We start from the raw sequence: 19,693 nt of genomic DNA on the forward strand, positions 1-19,693 counted from the left end.
GGTCTATGGTGATGAGTTCATTGCAATCCATACCCGATTTGTTCCAAGATTTGTTGGATGGAACTGAAGATGCTGGTTTAAACCAAAAATCGACACAAAAAGCTGGAGTAACTCAACAGGTCAAACAGCACCTCTGGAGAAAAAGAATAGGTGACATTTCAGTTCGAGACCCTTCTTCAGACTGAATCTTGTTCCAGAAATTATCAGAAAATATTCCTCTCTGCACACTTGATTTTGATATGAATTGGCAATTCATACTTTTCTCTTCCTTTTTCCAGTTCTTTTTGTAGGAAAAATGCTCCTGATGTTAGGTGAGTCCAGAACCAGGGGTCACAGTTTAAGAATAAGTGGTAGGCCATTGAGGACTGAGATGAGGAAAAACCTTTTCACCCAGAGAGTTGTGAATCTGTGAAATTCTCTGCCAATTCACTGGATGTATTCAAGAGAGAGTTAGATATAGCTCTTGGGGTGAACAGAATCAAGGGATATGGGGAAAGCAGGAACGGGCTACTGATTTTGGATAATCAGCCATGATCATATTGAATGGCGGTGCTAGCTCAAAGGGTTGAATGGCCAACTCTTGCACCTATTTTCTATGTTTCCATAGATGCCTCCTGACATGCTGATCATTTCCAGCACTTTCCGTTTTAATTTCAGATTACCAGTTGTTGCAGTTTTTGCGACTTTCATTTTTTCCCAGCAGTTCTATTGCACACCACAAACCAACCTGTAATGCGTGGGTAAAATAATAATCTGTGTTATCTCAATGTTGATTGAGGCAGTAACCCTTCATCCCCCCCCCCCCCTTTCCCCCTTTCCCCCCTCCTTCTCGCCTCCTTCCTCCACCCTAGTTGTTTTACCAGTTTCACAGTCCTCCTATTATTTTCCTCTTGAGATCACACATTCCCTAGGAAACAATGAACTTAGCAGGCACCGCCTTGCTTGAGGTCATTTGTGGTCGACCCTGATCAGTACTGGTCTTTTCTCACCTACAGCTCTTCACCACAGGCCCCCTCCCTCCTCCCCCTACTTTCAGTCTGAAGAAGGGTCCCGACCCGGAACATCACCCATCTTTTATCTACAGAGATGCCACCTAACTCATTGAGTTACTCCAGCACTTTGTGTCTACCTTTACTATTACTACTGTCTTAGTCTGGAACCAGAGCAGAAAAGCCATCCATTTTCCCATCTAGTTGACAAAGGGAAGAAGTTTGAACAGACTGGAAGTGAATCTATTTTTTAATGCCTGTGTCCATAACCAGGCAATGTTTAGGGCACCTACCACTTCCAGCTGGTTGCAGATGGGAAATTGGATGCCGTGCGTGCAAGTAATGCCTGGAAATTAAAATTTCTCAAAATGCATCTCCTATCGTTTTCTTATCAGCCTTGTCTTATCATGAAGTAATTCCGGGGCATCAGGTGTAGCAGTCGGGGGTAACTGGTTCTTCAGGGCTAATGTTATAGAGTCATAAATATAGCTTGCCCATGCCAATCAAGGTGTCCCATCTACACTATCCCCACCTGCCTGCATTGGACCCATATCCCATTAAACTTGTCCTATCCATGCACTGTCCAAATGACTTTCAAATGTTGTTATAGTTTCTGCCTCAACTACCTGCAGGTAGTTATAGTGTGAAAAGATCGCCCCTCAAATTCCTATTACATCTTTCCCCTCTCACCTTAAACCTATGTCCTCTGCTTCTTGATTCCCCTACTCTGGGTAAAAGACTCGGTGCATCTACTCAATCTATTCCCCTCATGATTTTATACACCTCTAGATCACTTCTCACTCTCCTCTCGTGTTAGCTGGTTGGCCATACTTATCCCTCAGTCCCTTGGGAATTGTTTCCACCCTTGCTGTTGCTTTTGTGGGAAAGGCTGGCTTTTATTGTCCATCCCAGATTCCCAAGGTTCGGTGGACAGAGTGGCTGCTCCGTTCATCAGGAGCTCATGCGACCTGCGTTATGGTAACAGTTATGATTGTAGTTTCCTTAAACAAACATTTTGGTTTTTTTAAATTATATCTTTCAGCTTCATTTTCTTGAAATCACTTTTATTGACTTTTTATCCGATTTAAAAAACATTTTGTACCCATTTGGTTAAATTCAAACTGATTAATACATCTTTCTAACCTTCCTATTGTGTGATGCTGGCAGCAGGTGAGGGTCAAGGTCAAAGTGTTTATTTAAGATGGAGGGAGTTGTATCAGCAATAACCTTACATTTATTTAATGTCCACCACAGGTTCATGGATTCTCGGACATCGGAGAAAATAAAGATTTGGCAACACTCTTCTCGGAAAACTTAATGCATCTATCAGAGAAAAAGGCCAATAGTTCTTCTCTAATCCGACTGTTTGAATCTGTCTCTTCTGTACTAAATCAGGAGGCTGGTACAGGAGGCTCGGACAAATTGGCTCTGACTGACAAGAAGAAGGTATTTTCTTTCAAGGGAAAGATAAATAGATTAATCATTGCATTCTAAATAAAGGTTCAAACCCTTTAACACCTCAATATTCCCAAGCAACTAAAGTAAGAATTGGTTTAATGACTTAAAATTTTCAGACACTTGGTCAATTGCTGTTGGATTTTCTTGATGCTGCTGTTGACATCGATGAATCTACTCAGAGGCTTCTGAATCAGTATGTTGTCAGATCAAGATCCACACTATTGACCTTAGCACTAAAGGCTTGGTTAATTCTTGGCACATGATTCACACTATCAGAGATGTTGACTCTCAGATAAGATTTTAAACCCTTTTCCGCTTTTACGTGAACATTAAACATAGAAACATAGCTCCAAAGTCGGGTGGGAAGTTAATAATAATAATAATATCTTTTATTGTCATTGCACGTCAGGGCAACGAGATTTAGTGTGCAGCTCCACTGATGTACAAGAAAGGTAAATAAATACAATACATAAATAAGCAAGCTGAATTGATTGACGTGACCATCTGAGGGAGACTGTCCAAAGGGGGTGGGTGGGGGGGCACTCATTAGGGCTGGTTCAGAGCCGCTATAGCTCTTGGGATAAAACTGTTCCTGAGTCTGGAGGTTCGGGCGTAGAAGGCCTTGTAACGTCTGCCGGAGGGAAGTAGTTGAAACAGACCGTGGCAGGGGTGTGATGAGTCCTTATGGATGCTGAGGGCCTTCCTGAGGCACCGCGTGTGGTAGATGCCCTCCAAGGCTGGTAGCAGGTAGCTCTGTCCCAATGATCCGTTGCGCTCTGTTGACGACGCGCTGAAGAGCTCTCCTCTCCGCCTCCGTGCAGCTGAGATACCACACTGAGATGCCATACATTAATATGCTCTCTGTGGTGCAGCGGTAGAACGTTATCAGCAGCTGTTAGGGCAGACCAGTTGGGTCGCCCCGCAACCACAGCCCCGAAGTCGGCCAGCCTCGCGTTGGTAAGTCCTGGCTCTGCCTCCGCAGCCTCGAGGTCGGTCGCAGTTGGAGGCCGCCAGCTCCGCGATAGGCCTCAGCGCAGACGGACACGGAGACGGGGGATACGGCAGGAAAAATCGCATCCCCCCCCCCCCCCCGAAGGAAGAGTCAAAAAACATACCACACCCACCCCCCACACATACACTAAATAAACCGAAATAAACTGCAACAACGGGACAAAAGAAAACAAAAAAAAGAAAAGACAAACGGACTGCAGGCGAGCCGCAGCTGCAATAGGTGCAGGAGGAGGCCATTCAACCCTTCGGGCCAGCACCGCCATTCAATATGACCATGGCCGATCATCCTAAATCAGTACCCCATTCCGGCTTTCTCCCCATAACCCTTGATTCCGTTAACCCGAAAGAGGTAAATCTAACTCTCTCTTGAAAACAGCCAGTGAATTGGCCTCCACTGCCCTCTGTGGCAGAGAATTCCACAGATTCACAACTCTGGATGAAAACATTTTTCCTCATCTCAGTCTTAAATGGCCTACCCCTTAAATCTTTAACTGTAACCCCTGGTTCTTGGACTCCCCCAACATTGGGAACATGAGAGAAATATATATTCGTTGGACAAAGAAGTCACTGAAGAATCATTAATTGTGTCTAATTTTGTTTCCTGCCACCAAAAACATCTCCAAGTTAAGAGAAATGATGCTTTCGAACTTGGCCGTTGTGGAGGTTCCATCATTGCACAGAGTTCTTGAAGTTTCTGAAGTTCTAAAGCAGTTAACCGCCTGGTCCAATGAACTGACATCGACATCACAGGTACCAACACTGTAACATGTCTAATCTCATCCAACCTTTTATCGTGGTAATTAGAACCATTCTTGGCCTGCTGTGCTCTGCTGTTAATTTCTTGTAAATTAATTAAATGCAGCAGCAGAATGGTAAAGATAGAGAATTATCTCAAGGTGTTCAGTCAAGTAACACAATCGTATGAAAGTATACCTGAGTAGGTAAGATAAAGATGGGGCAATGTGCTTAAAGTGTTCGTCCATTCCATTATGTTGAGGCAGAACTAGGTTTAGGTTTATTAATGTCACATTTTCTGAGGTCTGAAGAAGGGTCTTGACCCAAGACATTACCATTCCATGTTCTCCTGAGATGCTGCCTGAACTGCTAAGGTACTCCGGCACTTTGTGTGCTACAGTGATAAGCTTTGTTTTGCAAGCTATCTAATAAGATCAGATAATACTATACATGAATACAGTTGTCAAACTCAAGTATAACTGGTAAAGCTAATGGAAAGATACAGAGTGTAGAATATAGTTCTCAGCATTGTTGCGCAGCAGTCTCATCGACAATGTCCAATGTCCACAAGAGGGTCGAAGTGAATCGGACAGTTCCACAGCACAATAACATAAGGGAAGAAGCTATTCCTGAGTCGGGTGGTGCACGCTTTCAAGTTTCTGTACCATCTGCCAAACGAGACTAGAGAGAAGGAATGACCGGGTTGTGACAAGTTTGTGATTATGTTGGTCACTTCTTCGACACAACGTGAAGTGCAGAAGGAATCATTGGTGGGGAGTCTCGTCCTCATCCAGACTCTCCACCAATGGCTCCATCTACACTTCACTGTGGACTGGGCTACATCTACAACTCTGCAATTGCTTGTTGTCTTAGGCAGAATTGTTCCCAAACCAAGCTGTGATGCTACCCAACAGTATGTTTTCCATGGTGCATCTGTCAAAATGAGCAAGAGTCATTGGAGACATGCCTGATTTCCTTATTCTCCTAAGAGGGTAGAGGCGTTTGTGTGCCTTCTTAGCTGTCACTTCATGGTGGTTGGTACATGACAGATTGCTGGTAATATATACGCCAAGGAAGTTGAAGCTCTCAATCATTTCCACTCTAGCACCATTGATGCTGATCGGGGCATGTTCTCCACCACGTTTACTGAAGTCAAGAACTAGCTCTTTATTTTGTTGACATTGAGAGATAGGTTGCAGTCCTGACACAATTATACTAAGTTTTCTATCACCTTCCTGTACTCTGTCTCATCATCATTTGTGATATGGCCCACCACAGTGGTGTCATCTGAAGATGGAGTTAGAGCTGAATTTGGCCCCCACAGCCATGAGTGTATAGGAGGTGTGGTAGGAGACTGAGAACGCAACCATGCAGGGCGCTGGTGTTGAGAATTGTTGTTGAGGAGGTGTTGGCCCCTGTCCTTATTGATGTGGTTTGTGGGTCACAACTTCAAGGAACCAGTGGCAGAGGGGGGAAGGGGGGGGGGGTGCTTATTCCTATCTCCAGGAGTTTGGAGATGAATTTGGATGGGATTATAGTTGATAAATAGGAGCCTAACGTAGAAGTCCTTATTGTCTAGGTGCTCCAGGGAAGAGTTAAGGCTAGGGAGATGGCATCCACTGTGAGTAACTGCTGGTAGGTGGCAACTGCTGTAACAAACAGTGTTTTGTATCTCTCGTAAGTTGGAAGCCAGTGCAACCCTGCAGAACATGGGCGCATCATTGCTGACCGTTGGTGATGAGGAACCAGAGAAAAGGATGGTTGCAACCAAAATCCTATTTAACGTGGTAAACAATGTACTGGAAGCCCTAATAGAAACTGATGAACAGGACAGCACGGCCACTGATACAGTGAGTATGACTCCATTCTGGACAAAAGAGATCACACTCTTCATAACTGAGTGATAACACAATTAGATTAATTCGCAGCAGCCATGCTGGGTCATATGTTTATATCCTTGTTTACATTTCAGCAAAGAGTGGTATCGGAGATGTTACTGGACACCATTAACCATCTGCAGGTCGTGGCGTTAAATGAGGCAATAGCAGACGATGAACCTATTCTCATGACGATGCCTTCAGTTAGAATGTACCTACAGAGGTAAAAGAAAGTTTATACATCCTATTTTATGGTTAATGAGCCCAGCAAGCTGTGTGTGTGCATTATGCATGCTGGTGACTGAAGATGTTCCATGCACCATTATTTGGGAAAGGAATTATTTCCACATCCAGACCAGACTCGGGGATTTTCCCAAGTCTCGGCCCTTCAACTGCCCCATAATATGGCCTGTTTCGTTTGACCATGTAGCACCTGCTTTTCAAGAGTTTGCAAACCGTCCACCCTCAATGTTGGTCTAGCTGACCACTTTACTTTGAGCCTCTGAGCCTTCTTCCAGCTGCATCAGTCCAAGCAATTGGGTTGTTTGGTTTAGATTTTTAGTTTGGAGATACAGCGTGGAACCAGGCCCTTCAGCCCATCGAGTCCGCACCGACCAGCGATCCCCGCACACTAACACACGCTAGGGACGATTTACACATACACCATACCTGTATGTCTTTGGAGTGTAGGAGGAAACTCAAGATCTCTTGAGAAAACCCACACAGTCACGGAGAGAATGTACAAACTCCGTACAGACAGCACCTGTGGTCGGGATCAAACAAATGCGGTTACATTGCACAAGGCCTTCATCCTGTAGGCTCTGATTCGAAGGATAATTATTTTTGTATGAAATGGTCTCTTCTATATGTAGAATTATTTATTTTCCTATTACTACATACTTTTCATGCAACGATGAAATGGTGAGTAGTAATCGTTGCAATGGAGGCAAATGGCTGACGTCCATATTAAAAGCTTTAAATATCCCTGCTGTGGAAAGACTTTAAATCTAATGTAATTTATTATAAAGCCACACCCATGTTATCAGACATCACTTTTAAGAATGTCTAGTTTACGCCAACATGTTGCTGTCCGCTATAGTTTAACACTGATGCTCGGTGCTGTAACCAACAGGTGCTCCAATTGACAAGCAGGTATTTGCTGCCAAAATGAATGTACAATCAGTGTACATGGAAGGACACAAGAGTTTCCATATAAGCACCAATGTGACTATTCTATTTTGTGGCCTTGTGGGTTTCCTCTGGGTTATCTGGTTTCATAAATTCATAATTTCATCAGCGATAGGAGCAGAATTTTGGCCATTCAGCCCATCATCTACTCTGCCATTCAATCATGGCAGATCTATCTCTCCCTCTTAACCACGTTCTCCTGCCTTCTCCCCCTAACCCCTGCCACCCACATCTCAAAGACAAGCAGGTCTGAAGGTTAATAGGGCCTCTTTAAAATTGACCCTGGTTTGTAAGGAGTGGATGTGGAAGTGGGATAACATAGAATCAGTGTGAATGAGTGATCGATAGTCAGCATGGACTCAGTGGGTTACAGGGCCTGTTTCCTTACTGTATCTCTAAGTTATAACCTGCAAAATGGCCAATTTGTACCTTGTTATTAATAGTGAATAAGACTATTGAAATCCTTGCACAAAAACAAAAAATAAAATGAGGATCTGAAACTGTTATAAAGGGACAGAGGCATGCCTAACCAACCTAAAGCTCTTCGAAGTGAAAGAAAGTGTAGAACAAAGTAGTTAAGTGGAAGTGTTTTAAATCTGGAAGTTTTAGAGAAAATAAGTAAACAAAATAACTGAAGTGTCAATAATTAGATGGGTACAAATTTAAAGGAGCAGATTTAGTTTAGAATGCATTTCCTGATAAGAGAGAAAGAAAAAAGGGAACTGCTGATTGTTGGCCAAACACGAGTGGTGAAATAAATGTTGTGAGCAGCAATTTGGAACGCATTTACTGGGTTGCACAATGTGTTGGTTGACTGCCTTCGATTGCCCGAATTGCAGGAGTTAACCAGCAGAGGGCGTCAGGAGGAGGGTATAAAGATATGTTATTCTCTCTCTGTTATGGTACTGGGGCTATTAAGGCAGAAATGGCAGGGATGTGCTAAGGTGCCATGAAAGGATGTGCAGTGAGGTAGTTCAGATTCAATGAAGCCCTGCGGAAAATTATTTCTCAAACATTCTGGATCCCACCTCAGTGAAGACAGGTTTAAAAATACAGACCTGTTTTTGCTCAGAGATATCTGGATTGGAAGTGGTATATCTAAAGAGATATCTTTAGTATCTCTGGTATCTCTGCTGGAGGGCACGACTTTGCTTCCTGCCCTGAGATTTGGACCCACCCTGAGTGCCCAGTTGTGGATGTAACAAGGCCTCTAGTAATTGAGGGGTTTTTGTTTTAAGCACCAGCTCTGCTAGGCGGGGGAGAGTGTGAGATGGAAATTGGCTGGTTCTGCGGACGAGGAAGAAACGGAGGGCTTTAAGACCTTCCTGGTGTGGGATTGATGTGTAGAGTGACTGAACATCCTGTAGTTAAGATGAGGTGGTGGGGTCCTGGAAAACAGAACTCTGGTAACTGAGGGTTGGCTGAGGTGTGACTACTGAAACATTGGGCAAGCATGTCAAGAGCTAAACACTGAGGACTCCACTCTCAGGCAGTGGAGGCTCGTGCTGTAGACTTCAGAAGGTGTTTGAGCAGCAGGTATTGGCCCCTGGAGCTGCCCAGTGAGATCCTGCTGTCAGCAGAATAGTGAAAGGCCTGGGTGTGGTGGATGTGGAGAGGATGTTTCCACTGGTTGGAAAGTCTAGGACCAAAGGTCATAGCCTCAGAATTAAAGGACGTTCCTTTAGGAAGGAGGAGGAACTTCTTTAGTCAGAGGGTGATGAATCTGTGGAATTTATTGCCACAGAAGGCTGTGGAGGTCGTTAATGGATATTTTTAAGGCAGAGATAGATAGATTCTTGATTAGTATAGGTGTCAGAGGTTATTGGGAGAAGGCAGGAGAATGGGGTTCGGAGGAAGAGATAGATCAGCCATGATTGAATGGGGGAGTAGACTTGATGGGCCGAATGCCCTAATTCCGATTTCTCTGTGCTGATTCCATGCTCATTCTGAACATGAAGAATTTCCCATTGGTGAACAAGAGTAGCAGCAAAGTGGTAAATTGTCCACGTTTGAGTGAGACAGTTCCATGGTGGTTAACGTTTGCGTCTTTGAGTTCCAATTTGTCTCAATATGGGCTAAAATAGGTATTCTGTGACCAGTATTATAGTTAGCTGGATGTTTAATGCAGGGGACCTGTCATGTTTGTTGGCAGGCATCAGAATTGCAACTGTCTGGAACAAGTTTGCAAATGGTGTGCCAATTTACCCTGAAATTATTGTTAACTATTGGCTCCCTCTAATGGTTTAGTAATTATATGTGAGATTGTCACCCAGCCAAGCTTACACCCATTCAAAATCAGCACACTTTCTTCAAAGCTACCACATACTGTATAATCCTAAAGCAAATGTCCATGCATTCACAGAAATCTCACCGGATTTACACCTGGAAACATACAGCATTTGCGTTTGATCACTCAGCCTCTAGGTACTGGGGAAATGGTTCATGAACATCAGCTCCACCTTCTGTGTTCCTTACTTTGTTGTGAACGTTACTCAAGTTTGGTTATGTCATCTCTGAGTGCCTGCTCTACCACCCACCAAATGGAGTTCAGGGCTCCGCAGATATTGACGCGGAGACAACGACCTGGCTGCTCAACACCCGGCTTGAGATCTAACTATTCCTTTGGTTTACGTTTCATTCGCAAGAAGAAGAACTTAGAGAAATCTACTCATCTGCTGTATAATCAACAGGTAGAAAGAACAAATAACTTGCACTTAAGTGGTTAAATGATTAAAACCTTGAGACATTAAGACCTTTAATAATAAAAACAGGGAAAGACCCTGTTTTAGGATCATTTAACCACATAAGTGCAAGTTATTTAGGAAGTTTTTAGGAAGGAACTGCAGATGCTGGTTTAAACCGAAGATAGACACAAAATGCTGGAGTAACTCAGCGGGACAGGCAGCATCTCCGAAGAAAAGGAATAGGTGACCTTTTGGGTCGAGACCCTTCAAAGCTGAGTTACCAGCATTTTGTGTCCATTAAGAGAGTTTTAGTTTTTTTTAGACATACTGCATGGAAATGGACCATTCGACCCACCGAGTCCATACCGACCATCGTCCACCTGTTCTCACTGGTTCTATATTAGTTCACCTTCTCATACACTTCCTACATACTAGGGGCAATTTACAGAGGGCAAATTAAGCTACAAACCCACACATTTTTGGAATGTGGGAGGAAACCGGAGCACCCCGAGTGAACCCAGGTGGTCACCTTGGGGAACATGCAAACTCCCCACAGGCAGCACCTGTGGTCAGGATCGAACCTGGGTCTCTAGAGATGTACAAAACAAAACAATATTTATTCATTGTTATTTGAACCTCAGTGAGGCTCAAACCGAAACTCTGTTTCTACAGCCATACAAACAAAACAATTCCTACAAACAATTCAATTCACACAAACATCCATCACAGTGAATCTCCTCCTCACTGTGATGGAAGGCAAAGTCTTTACTATCCCCTGAGTACCATTTTTCTCCTGATGTTGAAGCCCCAGGCGGGCGATGTTAAGTCCCACGGCCATTAAGGCCGCGCCGGGCGATGTACGGCCCCGCTCCAGGTTTTAATGTCTCAAAGTCAGAGCCCCCGGCAGACGTTGGCATGTCCCGCGACCATTAAAACCGCGCCGGGCAATGTACGGCCCCGCTCCGGGTCGTTCCAACCCCGCGACACGGGCGGGAGAAGTTGCGTTGCGGGAGCTCCGAAAAGCGGTCTCGACCAGGCACCCGCGAGCTCCCGATGTTCCTGTCCACTGGGCCTGCGGCTGGAGCTCCGGAGTCTGGTCGCACCCGCGTGCCACCACAGCTCCCCACGCTCCGAGGCCGGCCAGTAAGTCCGCAGGCTCCGTCTCTGGAGCCCCCAGGTCATTCCGGTTGGAGGCCGCTCCACGGTGCTAGGCCCCAACGACAACGGAGACCCGACAGGAAAAAGGTCGGGTCTCCCGAGCAGGGAAGAGATTTTAAAAGTTTCCCCCCCGCCCCCCACATATACACAGTTAAAAACAGTATGAAAAAAACACAACAACTACATTTAACTAGACAAAAAAAATTAAAAAGACAGACAGGCTGCAGGGGCCGCTGCAACGTGAGTCGCGCCGCCAATCGGAAAATGTGAGGCAGCGGCTCTACCAACTGCGCCACTGTGTGCTGCCCTGGAAACTGAAGAGACCTGTCGGTGTACAACAGTCAGATCTAGAGGTAACATTGATGTGATTATTGGCTTCAGGAGTGGACTCCTGAAGAGTTCATAATGTAGGCAAATAAGTGGTTTGAATTTGAGTTATTTGCAACTAAATGCAACTCTGCAGGACTTTGGTTCGGCTGCATGGAAATGCAGTTTGGTCGCCCCATTACAGGAAAGATGTGGAGGCTTTAGAGAGGGTGCAGAGGAGGTTTACCAGAATGCTGCCTGGATTAGAGGGTTTCAGCTACAGGGTGAGGTTGGATAGACTTGGATTGTGCTCTCTGGAACATCGGAGGTTGAGGGGAGACTCGATAGAAGTAGATAAAATTATGAATGGCATAGATAGGGTAGACAATCAGAACGGTTTTCTCAGGGTGAAAATATCTAACATTAGTGGGCTTAGCTATGAGTTGAGAGGGGGAAAATTTAATGGAGATGTGCGGGGCAAGTTTTTTACACAGAGAATGGTGGGGGCCTGGAACGCACTGTCTAGGGTGGTGGTGGCAGATACAAGAGTGGAGTTTAAAGTCAAGGTTATAAATTAAATTAAAGAATACATTTCTTTAAAAGATGAAATTGTTAATGCTTTACCGATAAATATTTAGAATTTTCCATTCTGTGTTGATCAAGAGGGAATGTTTATCGGTTGGAGGAACAGCTGTTTCTTGTGTTTTCAGGCTCCCCGCTGATAGCATGGAAGGAGACTCGATCCGTGTTTCAGATCCGGCTCTGGTGAGCTTCACTCTGCCAGCATTGCCCTGGCTGAGCTCAAGTGGCGACATGGACTCAGTGGATGTGAGGGTGGGTACAACTAGGGGCGGCACGGTGGTAGAGTTACTGCCTTACAGCGCCAGAGACCCGGGTTCTATCCCGACTACGGGTGCTGTCTGTACGGAGATTTATGTTCTGCCCCATGACCTGCGTGGTTCCCCCCTCCCCCCCCCCGAGCTCTGGTTTTCTCCCACAGCCCAGAGACGTGCAGGTTTGTAGGCTAGTTGGCTTGGTAAAATTGTAAATTATCCCTAGAGTGTGTAAGATAGTGTTCGTGTGCAGGGATCGCCGGTCGGCGCGGACTCAGTGGGCCGAAGGGCCTGTTTCCACGTTGTATCTCTAAACTAAACTAAACTAAACTAAACGTCCTATATGAAACTGTACTGGCAAAATAACACAAGCTGCCTGTTTGAGTGACATCTCTGTCAATGATTTGGATGAGAACATGGTTTGCAAATTTGCAAATGACCAAAAATGGGTGGTGTTGAAGATGGTTGTCAAAAATTGAAGCACGATCTGGTGTTTTTTAGCTTGTTTTTGTGGGGGGTGGGGGGGTAGTTGGAGGAAACTTTTTTGAATCTCTTACCTCGACGGAGATGCGATTTTTTCCATATCGTATCTCCGTCCGCACTGCGGCCTAACATCGTGGAGTTGGTGGCCTCTGCTGGAGATCGACCAGGTGCTCCATCACGGAACCCTGTGGACATACCATCACGGAGCTCGCAATCCCTGTCGAGGGCGTCTTTGGGGCTCCAATTGTGGAAGCGTGCAGGACTTTAACATTGCGGAGCCCCAGTCTCTGGTTAGAGACCGATATCGGGGACTCCAAGCCGCAGGCGTTTCGACCGCCCCGACGCGGGAGCTTCAGTCGCCCCGACACGGAGGCTTCGACCGCCGGCTGCGGATGGTTCAACTGCCCCGACCGCGGGAGAATAAAGAGGAAGGATGCCTTCCATCACAGTGAGGAACGTGGGGAATCCGCTGTAGTGGGTGTTTATGTTAACCTTTAAGTAGTTGTGTGTCTTTTTTACTATGGCTGTATGGTCATTTGAATTTCACTGTACTTTAATTGGTACATGTGACAATAAACAATAAAGTGCAACTTCATATGAGCCAAGATGGTATCTCTTGGTCTGAAGATAAATATTAATTGGCTGAAACTTGTTGAAGATAAGATTAATGCTATCTTGAAAGCCAATCGTATGATAGATCGTTTCATATCTAGAACTTTTGTTGGAATGTTAAGGTTCAAAGGTTAGTTTATTGTCACGTGTATCAATTAAGGTACAGTGAAACTCGAATTACCATGCAGCCATATTGAAAAAAGCACCAAGACACACAACTACCTGAATGTTAACATAAACATCCACCACAGTGGATTCCCCACATTCCTCACTGTGATGGAAGGCAGTAAAGTCTAATCTTCTTCCTCTTTATTCTCCCGCGGTCGGGGCGGTCGAACCATTTGCAGTTTGCAGGACGAAGCTCCCGCATCCGGTGATCGAAGCCCCCGCGACAGAGCGATCGAAGCTCCCGCAATCGGGGTGGTCGAAGCTCCTGTGGCTTGGAGCTGCCGAAGTCGGTCCCCAGCAGAGGCTGCCAGCTCCTCGATATTAGGCCGCAGTGCGGACGGAGATACGATACGGTAAAAAAAATCGCATCTCTGTCAAGTTAAGAGATTAAAAAAAGTTTCCCCCCCAACCCCCACATAAAACAAGCTATAGAACACTAAAACATACATTTAACATATATTAAAAATCAACAAAGGAGGAAGGGACGAGACAGATTGTTGGCGAGGCGGCCATTGCGGGCGCCACCCGGTGGTTGAAGTACATAAAACGATGAAAGGCAGAGATAGGGTAAACAGTCAGAACCTTTTGCCCAGAGTGGAAATGCCAAAGACCAGAGGATATAGGTCTACAGTGAGTGGGGCAAAGTGTAAAGGAGATGTGCAGGGCAAGTTTTTTACAGAGGATATCGAGTGCCTGGAACACACTGCCAGGAGTGGCGGTGGAGACATGTACAATCTTGGCATTTAAGAAGCTTTTGGATATGTATATGGATACGCAGAGAGTGGAGGGAAATGGATTATGTGGAGACAGATGAGATTAGTTTATTTTAGCATTTAGTTCAGCACCGACATTGTGGGCTCTCGGGCCTGTTCCTGTATTGTACTCTTCTATCTTCTATATTTTATTACTCCAAATTCTTGCCTCATCTAGCGATTGTGTACGTTTAATTGCACCAAAGACGGGAGATTTAGCTCTCATGGTGTGATTGTGAATCAAAGAAAGCTATAATAACCAATGTTTGTCCAGATTACAAGGGGCGTCATGGTGGCGCAGCAGTAGAGCTGCTGCCTTACAGCACTTACAGTGGCCCAGGTTCTATCCCGACTACAGGTGCTATCTGTACAGAACTTCTACGTTCTCCCCGTGACGCGTGGGTTATCCCCGGGTGTTACGGTTTCCTCCCACATTTCAAAGACATACAAGTTTGTAGGTTAATTAGCTTGGTGTAAATGTAAATTGTCCATAGTGTGTGTGGGATAGTGTTAATGTGCGGGGATCGCTGGTCAATATGGACTCGGTGGGCCGAAGGGTCTGTTTCCACACTGTATCTCTAAATTAAACTAAACTACCATATGAATCAACAATTGTTGGTAGTGAACGCAATTTTTCCATTGCAACTTTATCTCTATTCTCTTGGTCAATTGTCACTGACTGAGCAACGACTAAAGCAAGTCTACAAACATACTTTGAAAGATGGACCAGTGACAAGTGGCCAAATGATGACTTACAGCTGACCATAAAGAGGAAATACAGCATGGGAGCAGGCCCTTTGGCCCAACTCGTCCGTGCCGACCAATATGTCCTATCTAAGTTAGTTCTATTTGTCCGCATTTGATCTGAATCCCTCTAAACCTTTCCTATCCATGTAGCTGTCCAAATGTCTTTTAAACCCTGTTAAAGTGCCTGCCTCAACCTCCTCTGGCAGCTTGTTCCATACACCCAACATGCACTAAGTGAAAAAGTTGCCCCTCAGGTTCCAATTAAATCTTTCCCCTCTGAGAAACAGCAAGTAAGTAAATGAGTTTAGGATAAGGAAGAAATCCCAATTTAGTGAAAGAGACCAAGTCACCGGATTGATGAGCAAGTGCAAGACTCCTCCCTCTATTTTTCCAGAATGTTTCATTCAGCGATTGCATTTGTTTCAGCAGCTTTAATAATAAATTAAACGTATAAAGTACCATAGTTTCCCTTTTGAGCAGATGGTGAGCTTTTCGGTGAACCCCTTCGCATGGACGAGGAAGAATGAGGTCTCTGGAGCAGTGAGCGGCCTGGTTCTGACATCGTCGAATGGCACTGTCCATCCTGTCAGGGACCTGTTGGAGCACATTGAGGTAAATCCACAAACTGTGTCCCTGACCTTCACCATGATGAAGCCGATCTCCCCCCCCCCATTGGGACTGCTGATCGAGGGCGCCGATTGGATGAGAGAGACGTCGGTCAGCAGGCAATGGGGGCGGGACATGATGATTCAGCGCGATCATTGGAGGAGTTAGTTGTCGGTCAGAGGCGGAGGTGTGGGACTGAGGATAGAGCGCGGTGATTGGAGGAGGGAGACGTGCCAAAACACTCTCGGCAACCCTGGACACAGACCTGCGCCTTATCTGCAGCCAGCACTGCAATTGCTGCCGAACCGCCACTGGACCATCCCCGTCCTCACCCGAGTGCCCCCCCAGGGGTGGCCAGAGACGTTGGGAGTCAGACGGGAGCTGTGCCCCCAGGCCCACAGCCAGCGCAGAGAAGCAGCGCTAAACCCAGCTCAACTCTGCCTGTCCCGCCGGGTTAACCTACAGCCTTGCCTGGACTTATAGGAAATATGGCCCAGGTTTACAGCCAGCGTGTAGAAGCAGCGCTAGCTTCACGACTCCAGGCTGGTGTCCCGTCAGTCCAGGCAGGGCTGTAGGTTAACCCGGTGAGACAGGCAGTTCAGCTGCATTTAGCGCTGGATTGAGCTTCCGAAGCCTCGCGCGTGTGTGTGTGTGTGTGTGTGTGAAGTCAAGTTTATTCGTCACATACACATACGAGATGTGCAATGAAATGAAAAGTGGCAATGCTCGCGGACTTTGTACAAAAAGACAAACAAACAAACAACCAAACAAACTATAAACACAATCATAACACACATATATTCTTTTACCTATTAAATATTGTAACGGAAAACGTTCAGTAAAGTTAGTCCCTGTGTGTGTGTGTGAGTGAGTGTGCGCATGCGCTCGCGGCCGCCAAGAGATTGTGTCCCCCCTGCCCCCCGGTCCCCCCCATATTTTGAAAGCGATTTCCGTGCCTGTCCAGAGATGCTGCCTGACCCGCTGAGTTGTGTCTTTATTTTCAAAGGTTTCAAAGGTCTTTTATTGTCACTCACATGCACCAATTAAGGTTCAGTGATATGCAAATTACCACACAGCCATAGGGAAAAAATAGCAACAAGTCACACAACTACATAAAGGTTAACATAAACATCCACCACAGCGGATTCCCTACATTCCTCACTGTGATGGAAGGCCATAAAGTCTAATCTTCTCCCTCTTTATTCTCCCACGGTTGGGGCTGTCGAAGCTCCCACAGCCGGTGGTCGTAGCCCCCCGCATCAGGGCGATCGTAACTCCTGCGTTGGGGAGTTCGAAACTCCTGCGTCAGGGAGTTCGAAACTCCGGCGTCGGGGTGATCGAAACTTCCACGCGGGGCGGTCGAAACTCCCGCACCGGGCAGTCGAAACTCCTGCGGCTTGGTGTCCCCGAAGTCGGTCTCTGACCAGAGACCGCGGGCTCCATGATGTTAAGTTCGCAAGCACCCATGGTTGTGTAACGGGTATAGCTTGGACCCAATAGCAGCACAGAATCAGGCAGGTATAGTTGGTAATGAACTTTATTACGATACTGTAACACAGAGTAGTAACACAGGAATGGGTACACCGTACTCGCACAGAGGCTAAGGATTGAGCGAAAGTTCGAATCCGTGTAGGCAGTCGGGAAATCGCTGGAGAGTCTTGCATGAATGCTGAGAACAATCTGGCACTGTGTGAACGGTGAGGAGAGTCTATATACCGGGTTAATTGGTGATCAGAGGCAACTGAGTGCAACAGGTGAGGAGTGTTGGGCTGACGAGAGGGGAGTGGCAGGCGAGGAGAAGGATGGACCGGTGGAAAAGTACTGGGAGGTGAAGTGGATGAGAATGAGCAGAGGGCAGACTGACAGGTTGTAGCTCTGCAGTCGACCCCTGGCTCCACAATGGGAAGTCCGCAGGTGGAGCTCTCAAAATCCCGCACATAAAACAAGCTAAAGAACACTTAAAAAATAAAAATAACACGTACTATTAAAACGCGAAGGAAAGGACAGACAGACTGTTGGCGAAGCAGCCACAGCTGGCGCCACCAGGTTTGTTATGTTGTTACCTAGAGGACAACATAGAAATGCCAAATTCCAAATGTGTTACTCATAGTCTTTTCCTATCATCGAATGTAATAAGAGGCAGCACATTAGTACCGCTGGTAGAGTTGCTGCCTCTCAGAGCCAGAGTCCTGGGTTTGATCCTGACTTCTGGTGCTGCCTGTGCTGAGTTTGAACGTTCTCCCTGTGACCATGTAGATTTTCTTCGGGAGCTCTGGTTTCCTTCCGCATCCCAAAGTCGTGCAGGTTTGTAGGATAATTGTCCTCCGCAAGCTGCTGCTGGCGTGTAGGGAGTGGATGCAAAAGTGGGATAGCATAGAACTTGTGTGAGCAGGTGACCGATAGTTGGTATGGGCTGAAGGGCCTGTTTCTGTTCATCTTTCAGTCAATCAAAACTGTTAAAATAATCCTTTGACAACTTGCAGTTTTCAATTCTAACATTAGCCTGTTTCTGTCACAGATAATACTTCCTAGATATGATGTGACTCCTGAGAATCGCACTGAATTCAAGTTGGAAAATGAGCTGAGCACCATGCAAGTGAATGTTACTGCAGAGAGCGGCACCCTTGGGTTTTATCTGGAGACTGAGCAAGATGTACCACTGCTCCTCTACTTGAGCTATGCCACTGAGCCTAATGACACCAGTTTCCTAGTTTCCACACAGCTACCTAATACAAAGTACACTGGAGGTAAGAGCAAGGCAAGCCCCCGGCAAGGGGGAAACACCACCAGGAAGAATATTAATGACGACCTTCATTGTTCCTGCAGCTCCACGTGTGGAGATATTGTCATTAAATAATTTCCATCACAGAAGCAGACCTGCCAATTGACTCATAGCTCAGCCCACTCTTTAGTTCCATTTCCATTGCTCTCTCATTGTCTCTCTCCCACCTGCCCTCAACCCCCACCATTATCTCTCTTTCTCTTGTTTCTCTCTTTCTCTTTCTCCTCTTTCCCCTCTCTCTCTCTCTCACTCTCCCCCTCCCTCCTCTCTCTCCCCTCTCTCTCTCCACTCTCCCTCCCCCCTCTCTCTCATCCTCTCTCCCCTCTCTCTCTCTATCACCCACCCCCCCCCCCTCTCTCTCCTCTCTCCCCCCTCTCTCTTCCCCCTCTCTCTCCCCCCTCTCTCTCTCCCCCCTCCCTCTCTCCCCTACCTCTCTCCCCCTCTCTCTTCCCCCTCTTTCTCCCTCCACCCTCTTTCCCCTCCTCTCCCCCCCCCCTCTCTCTTCACTCTCTCCTCACTCTCTCCCCCCTCTCTCTCCCCTCTCTCTCCCCTCTCTCTTTTGTAAAGAAAGGTACGTCCCTTTATTCTGAGGCTATGGCTGGTCTAGACTGTAGGACCAGTGGAAATATCCTCTCCACATTCACTATCCAGGCCTTTCACTATTCTGTAAATTTCAATGAGGTCCCTCTTGATCTAAACTCATTTCCATCGCTACTTGTGTTCCAAATGCCCACATCCATGCCATCTCAAATGGTCCCATATCCAGATTTGTAAATCTTATACATAACCATTTAGTTTATGCAATGCAATCCTTCTGAAAATAAATATAGAGTCCCCTAAAATCTATGCAACCATCTTGTAAATGGAAATTAAAATTCAGGAGCCATATCCCATCAATAGTGTTTCGGATTCAGCATAGCTTGTCCAGCTAAGATAAACATGATGTGTCGGAAGGAACTGCAGATGCTGGTTTAAACCAAAGATAGACACAAAAAAAGTGTTCTTTATCTCTCTACATCATCGTCTATATCTCTCATTTCCCTTTCCTCTGACTAGTCTGAAGAAGGGTCTCGACCCGAAACCTCACCCATTCCTTCTCTGCAGAGATGCTGCCTGTCCTGCTGAGTTACTCCATTAGTTCTAGACTAAGCTCAACATTAGTTATTTATGCTTGTGATTTATAGGCATAGCAGGACATTCCATTCTTCAAAGCACTTACTGGTTTGGATATTATGAAAATAAGTAATTGGTATTTTAAGTTTAGTTTAGTCTAAACAAAATGAATGATATTTGTAATTGTAACC

The 19,693-nt window shown here is 45.9% G+C and overlaps 1 protein-coding gene across 1 annotated transcript in view; it reads left to right on the forward strand.

Moving 5' to 3' along the window:
* The window catches only part of pkd1l2 (polycystin 1 like 2), a 124,230-nt gene that overhangs the window by 47,658 nt on the left and 56,879 nt on the right, over nt 1–19,693 (forward strand). Inside the window, exons 16-22 of the mRNA XM_033036508.1 lie at nt 2,244–2,435; nt 4,083–4,208; nt 5,876–6,043; nt 6,166–6,293; nt 12,117–12,240; nt 15,482–15,613; nt 18,126–18,354. Coding sequence (XP_032892399.1) covers nt 2,244–2,435; nt 4,083–4,208; nt 5,876–6,043; nt 6,166–6,293; nt 12,117–12,240; nt 15,482–15,613; nt 18,126–18,354 — 1,099 coding nt within the window. The remainder of the gene's footprint in view (nt 1–2,243; nt 2,436–4,082; nt 4,209–5,875; nt 6,044–6,165; nt 6,294–12,116; nt 12,241–15,481; nt 15,614–18,125; nt 18,355–19,693) is intronic.

This window comes from Amblyraja radiata, chromosome 17 (genome assembly GCF_010909765.2).
Source record: "Amblyraja radiata isolate CabotCenter1 chromosome 17, sAmbRad1.1.pri, whole genome shotgun sequence".
Classification (NCBI taxonomy): domain Eukaryota; kingdom Metazoa; phylum Chordata; class Chondrichthyes; order Rajiformes; family Rajidae; genus Amblyraja; species Amblyraja radiata.